Source organism: Molothrus aeneus, chromosome 11, assembly GCF_037042795.1.
Source record: "Molothrus aeneus isolate 106 chromosome 11, BPBGC_Maene_1.0, whole genome shotgun sequence".
Classification (NCBI taxonomy): Eukaryota; Metazoa; Chordata; class Aves; order Passeriformes; family Icteridae; genus Molothrus; species Molothrus aeneus.
The window spans coordinates 19,359,000-19,377,828 of record NC_089656.1 but is presented as its reverse complement, the minus strand read 5'-3'; the positions used below and the strand labels follow the sequence as shown (position 1 = coordinate 19,377,828).

The window sequence follows — 18,829 nt, the reverse complement described above, 5'->3', positions numbered from 1 at the left end:
GAACTTAAAATTCCTGTTGTTCCCACCCCCTGCCATGGCAGGGACACCCTCCATGTCCCAGGCTGCTCCCAGCCCTGTCCAGCCTGGCCTTGGGCACTGCCAGGGATCCAGGGGCAGCCACAGCTGCTCTGGGCACCTGTGCCAGGGCCTCAGCACCTGCCAGGGAACAGTTCCTGCCCAAAATCCCATCCATCCCTGATCTGTGGCAGTGGGAGCCATTCCCTGTGTCCTGTCCCTCCATCCCTTGTCCCCAGTCCCTCCCCAGCTCTCCTGGAGCCCCTTTAGGGGCTCTGAGCTCTCCCTGGAGCTTCTCCTGTCCAGGTGAGCACCCCCAGGTGTCCCAGGCTGGCCCCAGCCCTGGAGCAGCTCCGTGCTCCCCTCTGGAATTGCTCCAGCAGCTCCACATCCTTCTCACACTGGGAAGCCCCAGAGCTGGCAAAGCACTTCAGGTGGGGCTTCAGAGGGGGAGATGCCCTCCCTCAAGCCCCTGGTCACTGCATGGGTGTGGGGACACATTTTCTGCCAGGACCCCTCTCCTGGGCTGTCCCCTGTGCCCAGCTGGGGGGGTGCCCAGCCCTGCCCTGTGGCCCCCAGCCCTGCCCCAACCCCCCAGAGGCATGGCAGGGATGGCTGGGAGGTGCCACCTGCACTGCCCACCTGGGAACGTGGGAATCAGTGACACTGCCTGTGCCCAGCACCACGGGGACTGGGAATCCACAGCAAATGATCCCCTCCAGCCCTGCCAAGGCTTTCCAGCACCAAGCCACGCTGAAAACACAGTCAGATGCTTCTGCTGTGGCTGCTAATTTGCCAAAAATATGCTCTGGTAACTGCTTACACAGGGGAAGGAATAAAGTATGGATTTTTGAGTATGCAAATCTAATCTGCAGGCAGGAGCACGTGATGGGTGTTAGTCATAGTGCTAATGCTGGGTGCATCCAGACAGGGTGGGCACAGCCAGACCTGGGCAGCCAGGGAGGCCAAGGAGGAGAGGATGAGGAGGATGAGGGCTGCCAGGGGCTGCTGTGCTCCTGCCTGGCTGCAGAATGAAATCTGATAGAAATAAATAAGAAAGAATTACAGTTTGTGTCAGCACGGCCAGCTTGTGGAGGGAGGGAGCCTCCATCCAAAGGAATCCAGCAGTGGAGGTGCTGGTTTTGGCTGAGGTTTGGAAGGAGATGGCTCTGGGAGGGGTAGGGATGGGAGCAGGGATGGGTTTGGAACAGCCAGCAGCTCTGCAGGAGCTGGGGGCTGCAGGAGGAGATGGATTTCTACAGCCTCACTCCTCCTCCTCCTGCTCCTCCTCCTCCTCCTCCTCTGGATGCAAATAACAACACAAGTATTTCTGGCTGAAATCCCATGGAACAGGCACTGCTGAGCCCTTCTCCTTGGGGAAAATCACAGGTGGCAAGAATGTTCCTCAGGGGGGAATGAGCCCCATCCCAAACGTGAGAACACATGAATGTCCTCATTGCCTGGCCCAAGGATACTCTGCAAGCAGCAGGTGAAGGCTCTTCCCTCACTGAAAACATTAAAAAAAAGAAATCTTGTGTGGAAATTAATGTTTTCCAAGGGGTTTCAGCTATTTGCTTCAAGGGGAAAATCTCTGTTCCTCTGTTCCTCTGTTGCTCAGGAAGAACCAAGCCTGTCCTGAGCATCCCCTCCCTCTTCCCACTGCTGCTGCATCTCCTGCTTCCCCAAACCTGTTGGGAAGTGCCTTTGCCAGCCAGAATTGAAGGAAAGGCTTCAAAAACCCACAATAAAGACAATCAAATCTCGGCTTCAGTGATTCTGATGGGGCTCATGGTGCCTCTCAGGCCAGTTGTGATTCCTCTTAAAAGCTCCAGGTCCCGCAGTCAGGGGAAACACAACTTTTAAAAGGAAATAACCGAAGAAAGATATTTCATATTGTCTGTCCTGGGAGTGGGAAGGGCTGGGTTTGTCAGGAGGGAAAGTCAAGGAAGCATCATCCCCATCATCCCCTGGTGAAATGGGGCCAGGGTTTTCCCAGGGCAGCTGAATCCCTGCAGATTCAGCTGGGGTCAAAAGCAGGATGAGGTTTTATCTCCAGGGATGCAAACCACTCCAGGATATTGCTCAGCACCTTTATTAAGGCCAATGTGCCTCTCTCAGAAGGCAGAGTGAAATCAGGCTAATGCTGATTCCCTTCATCCCCCCTGCTCTAATCCTGCCCCAAACTCTGGGATGTCTCCTGTTCCCAGCAGGGATCCAGGAGCAAGGGCTGGTCCCAGCCTCTCCCAGCCTGAGGGCACTGCTGGGTTTGGGGGCTGCATCCCCCCAGCTGTGGGAGATGCTCAGGGGGGTGGGATGAGGCTGAGCTGCCCCTGGCTCAGGGCTGGGAGGCTGCTCCAGGAGGGATGAGGCAAGAGCAGGGTTTATTTATTCCCTGTGAAATAAATCATGGAATCACAGAGAGGTTTGGTTTGGATGGGACCTTAAGTCTCATCTCGTCCCATGGGCAGGGACACCTTCCACTGTGCCAGATTGCTCCAACCCTCTCCAGCCTGGCCCTGGACACTCCCAGACCCTTATTCCTGCCAGGGAAACACCTTGCAGGCCCCAGGTGATGCCCTGAGCAGGAAATAATACCTTTGTGGTGATCATCTTCTTGTGGAAATCAGCAAAATGAGGGGCCTTGCTCTGGCTGTTCACTCATTCATGAAAATTCATGATGCTCTGCTGTGTGCTGAGAGTCAGGGGAACCTCTTCAGGGAATAATGTTGGGGAAGCAGTGGCTGTTCTTAGGGAATGCTCATGCATCCAATGCAATTTTTAAGGATTTTTGATGCATAGGCCAGAATCTGTCTTTGAAAAGCCAATATCATCCCCAAAATACAAACATTTGCCTTTCAAGTTTTGGGTTCTGCAAGCTCATGATTTTTTTTTTTTTTTTTTTTTTGGTTAGAAATACTTTAATTGTGAGTTAAACACAATTCACAAGCTGAATCCAGGGGCAAATGACCATCAGGACTCTCCTGTAACTCCTGCAAAAGAATCCTTTCTTGCCCAGGAGTTCAATCTATGCCAAAAGCAGACCCAAAGAGGCAAAAAATCTCCCAAGGCAGATGCTAAAGCCCAGAGCTCACCCCTAAGAGACCATCCCCAAGCTCACCCTGCCCAGCTCCTCCATCTCCAAGTCATGCCTGCTTTAATACAGCTCATTCATCTACGTCAGCGTTACCTGACTCAAAGCATTCAAAATTCATCAGGTTCATTTTAAAATCGAGGCATTTTTAAACAGAAGGCATTTTTAGCTCTTGTCTGCTGCTTCCCAAGCCTGGAAGAATGACTTTTCTGCAATAGCCTGGGTGGAAACCTTGCTTCCAAACCGAAGCTGAAAATCTTGCAAAATCACATGATTCCACAAGCTGGAGCTTCTAAAGGGGAAAAAAAAAAACGTTCAGCTCCAGGAGCAGATGTCACCCAACCACGAGGAGCCCCATGGGATATCAAATCACATGCAAATATCCTGAGATTTGCATTCAAAGCCATGAGAACCCACCCCAGTGCAATGACACGAGCACCGTGCTTCAGGGCTGAAGGCAGCCTCTGCTGTGGGTCAGGGAGAGGGGTTTGAGGGGCTCCCCAAGGCTGGGATCCTGCACAGCTCCCTGGAGAATCTCAGCCTGGATAAAAGACTCGGGAAGATGGAGTGAGGGTCTGAGGCCTGTCTGGTAATTTCTGTCCCATGTTCTTTTCTCCGAGGTCAAAATCCTTCTTCCTCTGTCCTGAGCTGTACCTGAAACTAAGCAGCATGTTCCAGTGAGAGAAGTAATTACCATGAGTTCATAGCATTTATTTTTAATGAGGCTGGTCAGAATCTTCATTTAGTATTTTGATTCATTTTTCTGTGCTCGGCAGCTCCTGACGTCTCCGGTTCTGCTCTCCTGGAACCACTGCAAGCAGCTTCTAGACCCAACCCAGACAGTGAGAAGCTCCATCACCAAAATCTTGACTTTTTAAATTGATTTTCAGGTTCTGGGGGGGCTGTTGGGAGCAGCTCTGGCTGTGTCTGGGTGCTGCAGGAGCGGGAGGATCGAGGATCAGGGCGCTCTTGTATTTGCTTGTTTCCGCCCACTGTTTGAAGTGCATCAACAATTCCTTCCCGGCAGCAAAACAAGGGAGAGCTGGTACTTTTAAGGTAATTCTGACATCCGTGCTATGAATAGATCCTGAGGGAAATTTGCCCTCTCTCCTGGGTTCCCTGTGCAGGAGCTCAAGGGAAGGCAGGGCTGGGGAGAGGCACCAGGCTGCTGGCACTGTGGAATATGGGAATATTTGGGAATATGGGAATATGGGTGGAAGGGACCTTAAAGGTGTCCCATTCCAACCCTCCTGGCTGGTAGTGGCTCATCCCAAATCATGGCTCTGCTCAGGTGAGGGGATGCAGCCCCTTCCCAGGCAGGCAGGTGCCACCCAGCATTCCTGCTCCATCCCCCTGGAGCAGCCCTTTATGCTGGCTTTTGGGGAATATTCCATGCTTTTCCCCTCCTCAGCCACTCCCCAGCCATTTGGTGGGTAGCTCCTGGTGCACCTGCTGAGAGAGGTGTCACCAGTGTCACTGCAGGGGTGGGAAAGTGGGACATGGAGCAGGACAGGCTGGCAGGGCCCCACCCCGGCAGCTCCGCTCCCCTCTCCCCATGGCAGGAATATTTCCCAGCCCGGGCCAAGAAAACCCACTTGCCTACTCAGCCAGTGCTAACAATGCAAACACTAATTATATTTCCCTCACCTATCAAAGGATGATTCATTTTAGGTGAGTGGGCACGGAGATTACACAAGATGAACAGCACCGTGCGACCGCCCGGCCCTTTCGGGGCAGCCCTCCTGAGAAACAAGGATTTAGGGAGGGTGGGACATTCAGGATGGGGACAGGATGGCAACAGGGTGAGGCTGGTTCACAGCAGGCACCCCCAGCCTGTCCCATTCCCTCAGGGATGCTGGGCACTGGGTGCCCAGGATGGGGCTGGTCCCATCCCAGAGCCCCTGTCTGGTTTAGGATCCCAGTTGTTCTGCTGGGAACAGGTGGGAGGAAGAGGAAAACAGCATTGCCAGGGATAGAAAGGGCAAAAACAGATTTGGAGGCTTCCTTTAGCCACCCCACCTCACTCACCCCCACCAAAGCCATGATGGTTTCAGCAGCTTAACCCAAACCCAACGCAGAGGATTCCCATGGGAAGGCTGGAGCTCCAGCTCCAGCTGTCCCTGGGGTGAAATCACTGAGATCCCCAAAGTATCCCGGGCAGGAAGCAGCTGTGATGTCTCCTGATCTCCTGACCTGATCAGAAGAGGGTCTCCAGCCCTCTGCTCCAGGTCCCCCAGCTCCAGTGCCAGCATCCCCAGCCCCACAGAGGCGCTGATCCAGGTGGATGCAGCTCCTTTCCCTGGAGCAAGGAGCAATTCCTGCTCCCACTCCGGAGCTGGGGTGAATCAGACAAGTGCCTCAACTCCAGCACCCGAGCGAGGCAATCCTTGGGAGCCCGCTTTATGTAACATCAGGTGCTCTGGAGGGGGGCAGGAGGTTTTTTGGCAGCAAGATGAGGCTGTACCAGCAGCGCTGGGGACGTCTGAGCGAGCGAGGCCACAGGGACAGCAGGACGGCGCAGGGGCCGCGTGCCAGCCGTGCCAGGGACGCGTGGGCTCTGGGGAGAGCAGTGTGGATGGACACCAATCCCCCAGGCCGGGGGAGCAGGATTTGCTCTCCCGGGGGTCAGGGAGCGCGTGGGAAGGGCGTGGGGGGCTGCTGGGCGTGGGGGGACGGGCGTGGGGCGCGCGGCGGGCGCGGCGTGGGAGGTGTGAGCTCGGCAAGCTGCGCGCGGGGGCAGCGCTGCCTGCGGGGCTGGCGGGAGCCCCCGGGCCACCGAGTGCCATCCCCGACACCCAACACAGCCAGAACCCAGCGGTGACACCAACAGCCCTCCCAGCACAGCGCTGGGGCAGGGGGAGGCTGCCCTTCCCCCTGCCATGGGAAATCTGGAGCAAATCCCTGGGTTCTGGGGCTCCCCGAGCATCGCTGCGCATTTAGGGCCCCCATCCCCAAAGCCAGAGCTGGGGAGCTAAAAAAAAAAATGATGTGCAAGGGATGAATATTTATCTGTGGGTGGCAAGTGACAGATGCTGGGGCGAGGATTCTTGGGTACTTCAGTTTGCTGGAGGTAATAACTGGAATAGATTAATGAGAAACATCCTTCCCTACAGTTGCCTCCCCGGTGCCACCGCTCCCGCACACAGCGGCCTCTGGGACCCAAACACACAAAGTTCAGCAAGGCTTGGTGTCCAAAAAGGCTGGAGATGCCCAGCTTTGGTGGTTTCCACCCAGAATGGAGCCAGGCAACTGGGAAAGGGATGTGGCCTCTGGGTGCTGGGAGCTGAGTTGGTGAAAGTGGCCTTGGAAGCTGGTGTGGAGGAGCATCCACAGTTACCAGCAGTCTGCATTCCCCCAGCATGGCATTCCTTCCTCCTTGGAAGGTTTGCAGAGTCCCAGGGGGAGCATTTTGCCCCAGACCCTGCCCTTTCCCAGCACTGCTCCTCTTCCCTCCTCCCGAAATTGCAAACATGCGACGACGACGTCGCTTTTGGGTCCCCGAGCGCCGGGAAGCCGGGCTGGCCTGACAAGATGGAAGGAAAAGCTGTTTCCTTCTGGTAGCTTCTCAGAAAACGCTGAAACTGCTGCTAAGCCACCCCAGGGTGGGGATGCTGCCCAGGTTTCCCTAAAAAACGCTGCTCTGCAGAGGATGGGGAGCGCGCCGGGGCGGGGGCACGTGCGTGGCCAGGGACAGGGCCAGCCCTGCAACACCCAGCCCTCAGAGACCTGTAGTTAGTCCAGACTTGTGTCTGTCCTCCCTCAAACCTCCCAGGCAGGGGCTGGGTGCCAGGAGGAGACAGCACCCACGTTGGGAGCAAGCAGAACCCCCCCACAGCCCCTCCTGAGCGCCTCGGATGTGGGAGACGGCGACGATTCCCTGCCCAAGCTTTATTTTTGACTGAAGGACTGCTGGGATTTATCCATGGCTTCCAAACACACACCCGGCACATCCCAGCTCAGTCCTCAGCATCCTTCCAGGCAGCTGAAACAAAAGGTTGCAGCTCTCTTTTTCTCGGGGAGAAAACAACCGGACCAAATGATCATTAAAAATCCCGAGGTGGTTCCGCCTCTCCCTGCGAGAGCACAGAAAAAAAGCAGCTGCAGGTGAGGTTTAACCTCCCCTCCCTGTGCAACCACAAAGCAGCAAACTGGGCTTTCCAGAGCAAGGTCTTGCAGCACCTTTCAGCAAGGCTGCGATGGAGCTCCCCGACGCTGCGATTTCCTCACCGGAGCCGTATGGAAAACCATAACACCCTAACAATAACCCGAGAGCCTGCTTCAGGAGGCCTCCATTCCTGGGAAAAGCTGGGGCCAGCGGAGCCCAGGGCCCCCCAGCTGCTGGCAGGTAGGCCTGCCTCAGATTGTGGTGGCAATTCCCATTGTGGAAGTAGCCCCAGCCCAGGAGAGAGGATGATACAGCCACTTACAGCACGGCGCCAGCTGTTTCTCCCAGTTCAGCCCTAAAGCTTGTTAGCCCAGCAATTTTTTTGGGTTTGATCGCTCCAATTGGGTTTTCTTGTTTTTCCTCTAATCCCAGTTTCCCCTCAGCATCTCGTTAAGCCGTGTTGACGGCAGAGAAGAGCTCTGGTGATCCCTCTGAGCCCATACGCTAAGCATTAAGCCGTAAACTAGGAATGTAAGACTCTTGTCTGAATTAAAGTCTTTTCCCTGGCATCACTGAGCGTGGGGCTGCCTTTGGAGGGGCTGGAGGAGGAGCAGAGCCCCCCACCCCTGGCTGGGAGCTCTGGCAGCCCTGGAGCTGCCCCATCCACCCCGGATCCCTCCCCACACACACACACACACACACACACACTCGCCTCCATCCTGCCCCGCGTTGTCCCCATGCAAATCCTACAGGTTCCAGTGGTGCAGTCAGAAGTGCCAATCCCATGTGCAACTTGGGTTGTGTCCCCAAGGCCTGGCCCACCCCCTGCTCTGACCCCTCTGGGCCAGAGCTGGGCGTCCCCCCACCAGCACAGCCCCTTCCACATCCCAAAAACCTGCTCGAAGAGAGGAAGGAGGGAGGACCCAGCGCCCAGAGACCCCATGGAACGTTTGGGGCTACCTGTGGCAAAGAGCTGGGCTGGTGCCACGCTGGGCTGGTTCCTTCTCTCCTGCAGGGTGGGAGCATCGCTTGATCCAAGGCAGCAGGTGGCAAACTCCCAGAGTCCAACCCAAACCCCGCTGGAAGGATCTCCCCACCACCCTGCACCCCACCTGCCCCAGCCAGGAAGGGATCAATGCATCACCTACCTCCATCCGAGTAGGTCTCTGTCCCGTAGCCATCCTGTAATCCATTGCTCCAGGTGCCTTCGTACTTGGCCCCGTTTCCAGTGCATTCCCGGACCCCGTACCGTCCCTTAAATCCATGGGTCCACTCTCCTTTGTACACCCACTTCCCTTTGCTCTCCATGCCAATGCCATGGCGCTTGCCCTGCGCCCAGGTGCCCTGGTAAGTGTTGCCACTGGGCCAAGTGTAGACCCCCAGCACCTCAAAGCCGTGACTCCAGGAGCCCGAATATTCACCTTGACCCTTCGGGCCGGTACAGATTCCATGGCCATGAGCCTTTCCGTCCTCCCAGCCTCCACAGTACGACCCTCCATCGTCAAAATTAAACCTTCCCCCACTGGACATGCATGTAATTCGGTTTGCAAATCTCCCAAAAGGTGAAAAAAAAAAAAAAAGAAAAAAAAAAAGGGGAAGAAAAAAAAAATAATAGGAAGAAATGCAGGAAATAAAATGTGAACGATGACTTGGGGAAAAGGAAATAAATAAAAATTTAAAAAATTAAATCAAATCGAAATCATGCACCAGATCCAGGGAGCTGCTTAAGCCAGTTTCTTGTGATTATTCATTCTCTGGGAGTATGTTGAGGATCAGTTCTCTCTTCCCCTGCTGTGGAAACAGGATCATTAAAAAAAAAAAAAAATAGCAGCAAGAACAGCAGCAGCTATTGGATTTTGGTGCAAACGACTCCACCTAAAAACCATCCAAGGCAGGGAACGGGGGTGGGGGAAAAGGAGAAAAAAAAAAAAAAAAAAAAGGAAAAAAAAAAAAAAAAAGAGGCCAAATGCCAAGAGAAGGGAAAGAAGGAAAAAAAAAAAAAAAAAAAAAAAAGGGAAAAAGCGAGCGCTGGGCAGCCCCGGGGGGAGGATGCTCAGAGCCCCCGCGGAGCCCCCCGCCGCCGGCCGGGCTGGCTGGGGCGCAGGGCCGGGGGCAGCGGCGGGCGCGGCGGCATCGCGGGGCTCGGCAGCAGCAGCGGCAGCAGCAGCAATGCGGAGCCTCCTCCGCCGCCCTCCCGCACGGCTCCCGGCCGCTCCCGCACCGCGCACGCCCCGCGCCCCCTCCCTCCCTCCTTCCCTCCCTCCCTCCCTCCCGCCGCCTCCCCCGCGCCGCAAACCTCAGTGCCGGGGGGCCGCGCTGGCCGCGCCCGGCCCTGCCCGCATCCCGGCCCGCGGGCGCTCGCGGCGAGCCCGGGGGCTGCGGGGCGCTCGGGGGGCCTGGGCTCGCCCCGCCGCCGCCTCCCCCACCCCTGCCTCGGCCGCTCCCTACGGGGATAAATCCCGCTCGTTAATGAGCAGGATCCTGGGCTCTCTGCTCTGCCTCGGCTCCCGGCGCCGGGCTCAGGGTGGATTTAAAGAGACAGGAACTGCGTCGCCTTCGCCTCGCAGCCCAGCAGGGCCGCAGCCCCCCGCAGCCTCCCGGGATGCTCCCGCATTTTTATTTATCCCTCCGGCTCTCCCCAGCGGGGCGGAGAGGGGCCGGCATCCCCCGCCGGAGCCCCCCGTGGGCAGGTGGCTGGGAGGACACCGGGGATGGGCCGAAGGGCTCCGGTGCCGGGCAGAGCCCGCTCGGTGGCGGCCCGGGCACGCCGCAGCTGCAGCACGGGCTGGTTGCTGTTTATTGATGGAGAGGCCGCGCTGTGCTTCGCCCCGGGCTGGGGGCAGCGCTCCGGGCTGGGGCCGCATCCGCATCCGCTGGGTGCCGCTCCCCTGCCTCCAGCACCGCGCATCCCACCGGGGTCCTCCCAGCCCATGGCGAGGCCCTCCGCGCTCCGCTCCGCGGATATCGGGGTTTTTCCTCCCTGGGTTTTTTTTTTTTTTTTCCTCTCCTGGAATCCTCCCCAGGCTCGCGTTGTGCCCCCGGAGCAGGCGGGGTCCGGCTCCGTTGGTGCATCCCCTTGGATCGGAACGTGCCGAATCTTTTTTGGCACCGGGATGCATGTGCGGGTCCGTGTGCCTGCAAATATCGATGTATTTGTGTTAATACACCAGGGGATTCACGCACCAGTATTAAAGGGGGAGCTCTGCTGGAGAACGATTTCAAAGATGCTCACAAGTACTTATAAAGCAAAACCTGGGGGATGGAGGAAAAACTCAGCTCTTCCCCAAAATCTCGGATTTGCATCCCACAACCAGCGTTACTGGAGTGGGGCTTTTGAGCCAGATCCAGCCTGGCCAGGACTCGAAGGGAAAAAAAAAAAGAAGAAACAAAACAAACCAAACAGTGTAACTGCAGGAGATGGAAACCCGCGGGATTTAGGCTGCCTGTGCTCGGTACCTGCCTCACTGCCCACCCACCGGCAACTTTCAGGCTGTGTCTTCCCACTCAGTTGTTTTGGGTTTTTTTCTTCTCTCGATGCATTTTCTTGTCCATCCATGGAAACACATCACCACCCTCCTCTGGAAGAAAACCTTCCTCTCTCTCTCTCTCTCTCTCTCTCTCTCTGGGAGCTGGAGGGAAGAGATGCAACTGGAGTGGGTGGAAATTTTCCCACTGAAGCATTTCTTTCCAGTAGAAAATGTCTTTTCAAACTACCCCGAGTCCTGAATGCAAGAACTGTGCTCATTATACACTGGGGGGCTTTATTGTTTCCTTCCCTGAAAATCCCACACTCCAGGTGCTGCATTTTTTGGCAACTGCAAACTCCCTTTTTTTTTTTTTTTTCCCCACAGCGGGAGAATTTGGGTGGGAACCCCCAAAGTTTCCAAGAAAAACACCAGAACTGAAGTTGCTTAAACACATATAAAAATTTTGGCAGGGAACAAAAGAAATTCCAGTCCCCTTCTGTTGCTTTCTCAGTAGTTTTAGACAGTTATAGTCATTTTACGTGTTAATTAGCCAACTAATTATTGTCCAGCTGTTCTTTTGGGGGGATTTGGTGGGATGGAGGGATCTGAGGCAGGCACCAAGGTGTGACACCCCTCTGGCCAACGTGGGATGCTGCTCCTCATAAAGCAGGTGCTTAAAATAACAGCAAGTTTAATGGCACCTGGTGAAGAAGAAACTCCCAACAATCTCCTCCCTTTGGAGCTCTGCATTTCCACCATGGATAGAAAACACCCATTGCTCCCACTGCCCAATCCTCCTTTTACTTCCCCCATCCATGCTCAGTGATTTATTATAAGCTGATTTGCCTTTTATTGTAGTTTTTCATCATTATTTTTTTAATCCCAAACTTCATCTCACTCACCTCCTCATCCACACATGCACCAGGTATTTAAAGAAAAAAACTGTCAGCCCTGTCTAACACCATCTGTACCCCTGCAATTGGTCACATCTCCTGGAGAAATCCTGCAGCCCAGCTTTCCTGACCTGGCATGGCAGGAGGGAAAAGCCCGCTGGCATTCAGGGCTGCTGTGAAATCCAAGCTGGAATTTCCCTCAGCCTCCTGCACACCAGCAGCACTGAGGAAATGTGAACTGGTCTGGAGGGGACTCCCAAGGCTGCTCACTGGGGCCTCACCTTCTCAGCATCCCATGCTAACTAGGAATTCCTTCCCAAAATCCCATCCAACCCTCCCCTCTTTCAGTCTGAAGCCATTCCTCCCCTGTCCATGCTCCTGTATAAACTCCCTCTCCATCACCTCTGAGATCACTGAGCCCAACCATTAAATCCACACCTTAACCCTGCTCCCAGTGCCTCAGGGTGCCAGGGAATTTTCCTGCCTGGAATGCTGCAGCCCTGTGTTTTATCCACCCTCTCCATCCGATTTCCACTCGTGCTTGGAGGCCCTGACCTGCCAGTCCTGACTGGAATCCCACTGGGACTGGCTGGGAGCAGCTCTGACTCATTAACAACAAGGAAATAAATGATCCACAGAGTTTCTGGATCAATATCCTGGGAAATAAAGCACGAGGCAAGAAGGGTCTGCAGCAGGGACTCGACACATTCTGCTTCTCTAAGCAGCCACATCCATAATATCTAATAAAAACCTTGGGATCCTTGGGGAATTCTGGCTGAGCAGTGGATGCTGGAGGTCCTGAGCTGCCAATATTAAAATATCCTCAGAACTTTGGGGGAGGAGGGGGACAGATAATATCCTAATGGAAAAAAAGATTGTCTCCAGCATGAGGGAATTCCACATTTATCCTCACTCCAGCAGGTGAGGGTGGATTTCTCACTGTGCCAGGCATAGGCCTTTGTGGCTTGATTCTGTTATGTGCAAATGAAGTAAAGCTCAAAGCAGTAATGTATAAAAATCTGTATATTTACTTGCCACTTTAAAAGTGAATCAGAAAATAATTACAAGTCAGATCAATTCAGAGAAGGACTTTAAGTGAAAAATGTGTTGAAAAGGGAAAAACCTTTAAGAATATTTTACCCAAAAAGCAGCAACACAGGCAGGAATCTTTGTTAAAATAACCAACAACACTTGGAAAGGAAGGGAAAGAGCTGCCAAAACTGACACACAGAACATAAACACACAAAAGGAAGAAAAGGGAAACTGGTTGTAATTAATAAACCTCAAAAGCTGGGGAAATTAAAGACAGAAGGATATTTTCCATGAGTTCTGAGCAGTGGGGTGATCTCCATCTCTCAGGTGGAAATGGGAGGTTTATCAATGACACAGACAAGGCAGGAATGATCAGTGAGGGATTTATTCTGGTGTTTGGTGGGAAAAAGGACAACATGCTAAGGAAATACTGCCCAGGAGAGCCCAGGAGCATCCAGGGGATGGAGCTCAGTGGTTTCAAACCAGGGCATCTGAATAACTTGAGATGGTTGTGAAGGAGGTGGCCAAGGAGCTGTGGGGACACTTCATGGGGGTTTCCAGGAGGTCTTGGGAGAGCCACTGAAGTTCCAGAGGACTGGGAAAGTTCAGAGGACTGGGAAAGTTCAGAGGACTGGGAAAAATCCAGCACCACACTCCAAGGGGACAGGACACTGTGGGATTGGAGTGTTTAAGGCTGGGAGGTTTCTTGGACAATTATGGAACCACAAAGGCTGAAGTGGGTAATTAAAAGAGGCCAGTGTAATTGGTAATTAGAGAGGGTGGTGTCATGAATGGCAAAGAGGAGGCTGAGGGGAAAGGCAGTGGAGAGTTCAGGCTTTCACCTGCGGGGTGATGGGGGTGTGAGGCAGAGATAATCACACCATGGGATTCCTCAGCCTTCCACACAGCCCTGGGTTCAGTCCCTGCCATGGATGGATTGGGAAAAATATCAAATCAACAGGGCCTGCATTAAATAAATGAAACTGCAAAAGTGAGAGGGCTCAAGGCTCAGCTGTGAACAGGGAGGGAGGCACTGAGCAGGACAGATCTGGGATGAAGTGACAGGACAAGAGGGTTTTAAACTCAAAGAGAGGTTTAGATCTGATATTCGGAGGAAATTCTCCCTGTGAGGGTGGGGAGACTCTGGCACAGGGCATTTGTGGCTGCCCCTGGATCCCTGCAGTGCCCAAGGCCAGGTTGGGACAGCCTAGGGCAGTGGAAGGTGTCCCTGCCATGGCAGGGGGTGGGACTGGATTGTTTTATTATCCCTTCTAACCCAAGCAATTCCATGATTCCAATATCCTGCCTGTGCCACCTGCATGGAGGCAAAGGGCTCAGAGCAGGCAGGAGGAAAAAGGAGGGGTTTGCTCCCTACCTGCAGCTCAGAGCCCTGCACCGTGGGACTCCCCAAAAAACACTCCTCTGGCAGCACAGGAGGAATCAGTGGTGGCTGTGGAATCCTGCAGCAGCAGTGGGGATGAGAAGCCCTCTGAGATGGGCTCAAACTTGATACAGGAATGGATATTGTTGAATAAACAGGGCTTGTAACCCTTCTGAGGATTGCTCACCTTCCACTCCACTCCTGGGATTGCACAGGTGGTGCAGCCACCACCAAGCACAAGAGCCAAAATATTCCCAAGGTCTCCCACCATTAGATTGAAATGTGCAGCTTTGGAAAGCAGAATGATTTTCATTTTTCCTTACTACTCCATCCCTCCCCCAGTGAATTAAATTCCAGGCGTGTAGCATCACCTGATGTTGCCCCTGGGTTTTCTTTTCTTCACTTGGTCTCTGGCTAAATGACCCCCCAAACCAATTAAAGCCCAGAAGGATGTTGCAGCAAGCAGAATTGCTGCTAATCTTCAGGAAGATTGGAACTTATGGAAGTGATTGAAATGGTGGGAAATTACATTACTTGGACAAGGTCAGCCTTGGAGTTGTAAGCAGCATTTTTCTTTTTTAACATGTGGCTGCTTCAATGCTAATAATCTCACAGGTCAGGAGAAGCCAAGACCTGGGTTAACCAGAAAGGAAAACTCCTGTGTGTCCTTGGGTTTTGCTGTGCAAAAAGAAGAAGAGCTGAGGAGAAAAGGATGAAATGTTTGGCACTGTGCAGCAACCCTGCGAGGGGAAATGGGTTTGCAAGGAGAGGAAGGATGGGGCTGGATAATGGGCATGTTCCAGGCATGTGGGCAATAAATTACCTCAATTGTGCTCCCTGTGCTGGGCATGGGCTGAGTGCATTCCCTGGTCACTGCCTGTGCAGCATTAACCTGCTGCACAGGACGTGGCTGTTTATCCTGCCAATTACTGCCAATCTAATCAGCTTCAGCCGGGTAAAAATAGAGCCAGTTTCCGTGTGGAAATCAAGAGGCACAAAAACAGCAGCAAAGAAGCTGATCCTGATCAGCCAAGCACATGGGAGGGAAAGGTTTGCAGCAGGAAATGGGTTGGGATGGTTTTTCCTCGTGGGCAGGTGGATCTTTTCCCTCAGGGCTGGGTTTTCCCCAGCATCCATCAGGCAGCCTGAAGGGGAGTGTGGGAATCACTCACAGGCAGGCTGAGAGCTCCTCAGGGCATGGATGTGCTTTCAGGAGAGAAGGAACAGGGCTGGAAGCAGCTGGAAGGGACACACGAGGGGAGGCTGATGCATGGAATGCAACCCTGGAATGGTTTGGGTTGGAAGGGATCTCAAAACTCATCCCATCCCACGCCTGCCATGGGCAGGGACACCTTCCACTGTCCCAGGCTGCTCCAAGCCCCAGTGTCCAACCTGGCCTTGGACATGTGCAGGGATCCAGGGGCAGCCACAGCTGCTCTGGCCTCACCACCCTCACAGAATCCTTCCCTAAAATCAGATCTAAACCTGCTCTCCATCAGCTAAAAGCCATTCCATGATGATGGAGGGATGGAGGGATGGATGGATGGATGGATGGATGGATGGATGGATGGATGGATGGATGATGGATGGATGGATGGATGGATGGATGGATGGATGGATGGATGGATGGATGATGGATGGATGGATGGATGGATGGATGGATGGATGGATGGATGGATTGAAGGATGGGGGATGGATGGATGGATGGATGGATGGATGGATGGATGGATGGATTGAAGGATGGGGGATGGATGGATGGATGGATGGATGGATGGATGGATGGATGGATGGATGGATGATGGATGGATGGATGGATGGATGGATGGATGGATGGATGATGGATGGATGGATGATGGATGGATGGATGGATGGATGGATGGATGGATGATGGATGGATAGATGGATGGATGATGGATGGATGGATGGATGGATGGATGGATGGATGGATGGATGATGGATGGATGGATGGATGGATGGATGGATGGATGGATGGATGGATGATGGATGGATGGATTGAAGGATGGGTGATGGATGGATGGATGGATGGATGGATGGATGGATGGATGATGGATGGATGGATGATGGATGGATGGATGGATGGATGGATGGATGGATGGATGGATGGATGGATGGATGATGGATGGATGGATGGATGGGTGATGGATGGATGGATGGATGGATGGATGGATGGATGGATGGATGGATTTGAGTTCCTGTGTGCTGTGGGACACACCCAGTGTTCAATAAGATCAAGCTGCTCTCCCATGGAAGGGGTTGTTGAAGGAGGTATCGACCAAGGAGAAGAGGAGGAGGACATGGCTCTGCAGGTGCTGGGATCCCATCCTCCTTCCCTCCATCCCTCCATCCCTCTCTCATGTTTGCTGAGGGACAGAGGTACATTTTTTGTGATCTTGGAAGGTGAAAAATTAAACCAAGGGAAAACAATGGGATTTTCCCTCACCACACTTAATTTGCCCTTTTACTTTACCGGATCACCCTACAAAAAATGAGTGTTGATCTGTCTGTCCATAATAAACCCCAGATCCATCTCAAGGAGGACACAGGCAGTGGCTCTTTGCCCTTCTCATCCCAGCTGGAAAACCCCCTTATCTGCGGGGCCATGGCTTCCCCAGCCACCCCCATCCCCCTGCATTTCCCACCCTCCTCACCTGCCTGGAGCTCTGGGACACCCTTGGCAGGGCACAAACCCCAAGGTGACCAATTTCCCACAGCTGAAAGGTGCCTGTGAACAAACCTGAGGCAGCCAGGCTTGCCCAGACCAAAGAGGGCCCTCATTTCAGGGCTCAGGATTCTCTGTCTGAGCCCGAGGAGCGGGAACGGTGCCGATAATTAAGGGACATCTGTCACCCTGTGCTCCTGCTGGGATTGTCAGGAAATGCTGACATCATGTGAGGAGAAGAAACCTGCTCTGGAGCAGGGCTTGGCATGCTGGCTTCCAGCTCCAGCCCTGCCACGGGCAAAGGCAGCTCCTGCCCGGGCTTGGGAAGGGCTGGAGGAGCTGCTGTGGGGCTCAGCCTGCCCTCCCAGGAAGGGACACGTCCCAAAGCTTTGCCAAATCTGGAGGAAAAGCCATTTCTGCTGCCTCTGCCCCTCCTCAGCCTTGACACAGGGTTCAAGCTACATGAGGTTAAAAAATAAGCAATTTGGAGGGTATTTTTTTTTTGCTTTGAGGGTATTTGGGGTATTTCCTGCCAAGAGCTTGGGTTTTTCTGGCTTAACAGATACAGGAAGTTGTTTTTTTTTTTTAAATTCTGAGAGGTTTTATAATCCAGAGAAGCTGAGGTTGTGGCTGCCTCATCCCTGGCAGTGCCCAAGGCCAGGCTGGACAGGGCTTGGAGCACCCTGGGATGGTGGAAGGTGTCACTGCCATGGCAGGGGTAGAATGGGATCTTTAAGGTCCTTTCCAATCCAAACCATTCCAGGATTCTGTGATCCCTAAGAACTCCTGGACTGTGGGAGCTGGGATTTACAAGTATTGGCCAAATGGATTTTGGGTTTGGTTTTTTAAATATTATTTCCTCAAGCTCCCAGTGGGCCGAATCCTCAAATGTGACATCACTGATGGGGAAACTGAGGCAGGGACCAAGGACACACTCACCCCTCTGGTCTAACCCTTTGCAAAAGGTGCTGCTCTGACCCTTGGGATTAGAATCTGCTCTCAGAGGAAGGAATAAACCTCAACCAAGAATTTTGGCACCTGATGAGAAAGCAGGGCTCCCTCTCTCAGTTTAATGGAGCTGCTGATGAACGAATTCCTGTGTGAATAATGAATGTTTGGAAATGCTCTGAGCACTGCAAATGCAAAGGACACTGTGATTTCCCTGGGCTCTGAGAGCCAGTGGCAGAAGTTCCCAGAATTGTTTGGACTGTAGCAATAGGGATTTATAATTCATAACAAAGAAGAAATGTCTCTCAGTGAACCAAGAAGACACAGTGATTTAAAAAAGTTGATGTTACTCATATATTTTCTTACGAAATTCTGTCACATAAGAGTGGTCAATGATCTTTTTTTCTGGGCAGATAAATACCTATGGAGGGATTTATTCCATATTTGATGTAGGTTTTCAAACCAGGTTTCTTTCTTGCAGCCTGTTTTGTAGGGATTTAAACAGATGCACACTTCAATCTGGAGTATTGTGTCCAGGCTATCCAAGCATGAGAAATTCCTTTGCTTCCCAAAAGCCAGAGCAGAAAGTTATCCTACACATTTCATGCATTGGGTTTAAAGGAGGAAAAAAAAAAAATAAAAAAAGCAAAGCACAAAACAAACCCTCAGAAAACTCCAAGGCAGATTCAGAGGGTTTTGAGATCTGCTTAAGGAATCAGCAAGCAGGATTCAGGAGCAGTTAATAACAGACTGTATTACATGGCACTATTAACATGGGATTATCCAGGAGGAAAAGAAAGGGTGAGGGATAAAGGAACGTCGCCCTACAACAGTGAGACCTGCAGAAATGGAGCCACGAGAATTCTAAACCAGATTAACTCGGCTGTCACTGTCAGGCACCAGCACGGGCACAAAGCAGGAGCAGCAGGGATGGGAAGGGGAGGATATTTGGATTTTCCCTGGGATGAGATGCACACCTTGGTCCTGCTGAAACAGAGGAGCCCAGGTGCTGATAAATCCCGGTGGAAACTGTTCTGAAGTGAGGGAACTTTGGGATTTGGACTGAAACTCCTCCCAGACATGGTGGGATGAACAGAACTCCCCAAAAGGAGCAGAGCTGGAGGCTGAATTCCCTGTCCTCATTCACTTCATACCCAGCTTCACTTCCAGCCAGGAAAACAATCTTCCCTGGGCTTCCACCTCCTAGAGAACCTCTT

At 53.1% G+C, this 18,829-nt stretch overlaps 1 protein-coding gene across 2 annotated transcripts in view; it reads right to left on the bottom strand.

Annotated features, from left to right (window-relative positions):
- JPH3 (junctophilin 3) overlaps positions 1–8,767 on the bottom strand; it is a 47,998-nt gene extending 39,231 nt beyond the window's left edge. The window contains exons 1-2 of one of the 2 annotated variants that reach the window (XM_066557240.1): positions 8,360–8,767; positions 6,950–7,179 (exon numbers count right to left, since the gene is read on the bottom strand). In XM_066557240.1, the coding sequence (XP_066413337.1) occupies positions 7,070–7,179; positions 8,360–8,741 (492 nt within the window). In that variant the 5' untranslated portion in view covers positions 8,742–8,767 and the 3' untranslated portion in view covers positions 6,950–7,069. Of the gene's footprint in view, positions 1–6,949; positions 7,180–8,359 lie in introns of those variants that run through there. The other variant, XM_066557239.1, reaches the window with a different exon arrangement.
- Positions 8,768–18,829: the final 10,062 nt, after the last annotated feature.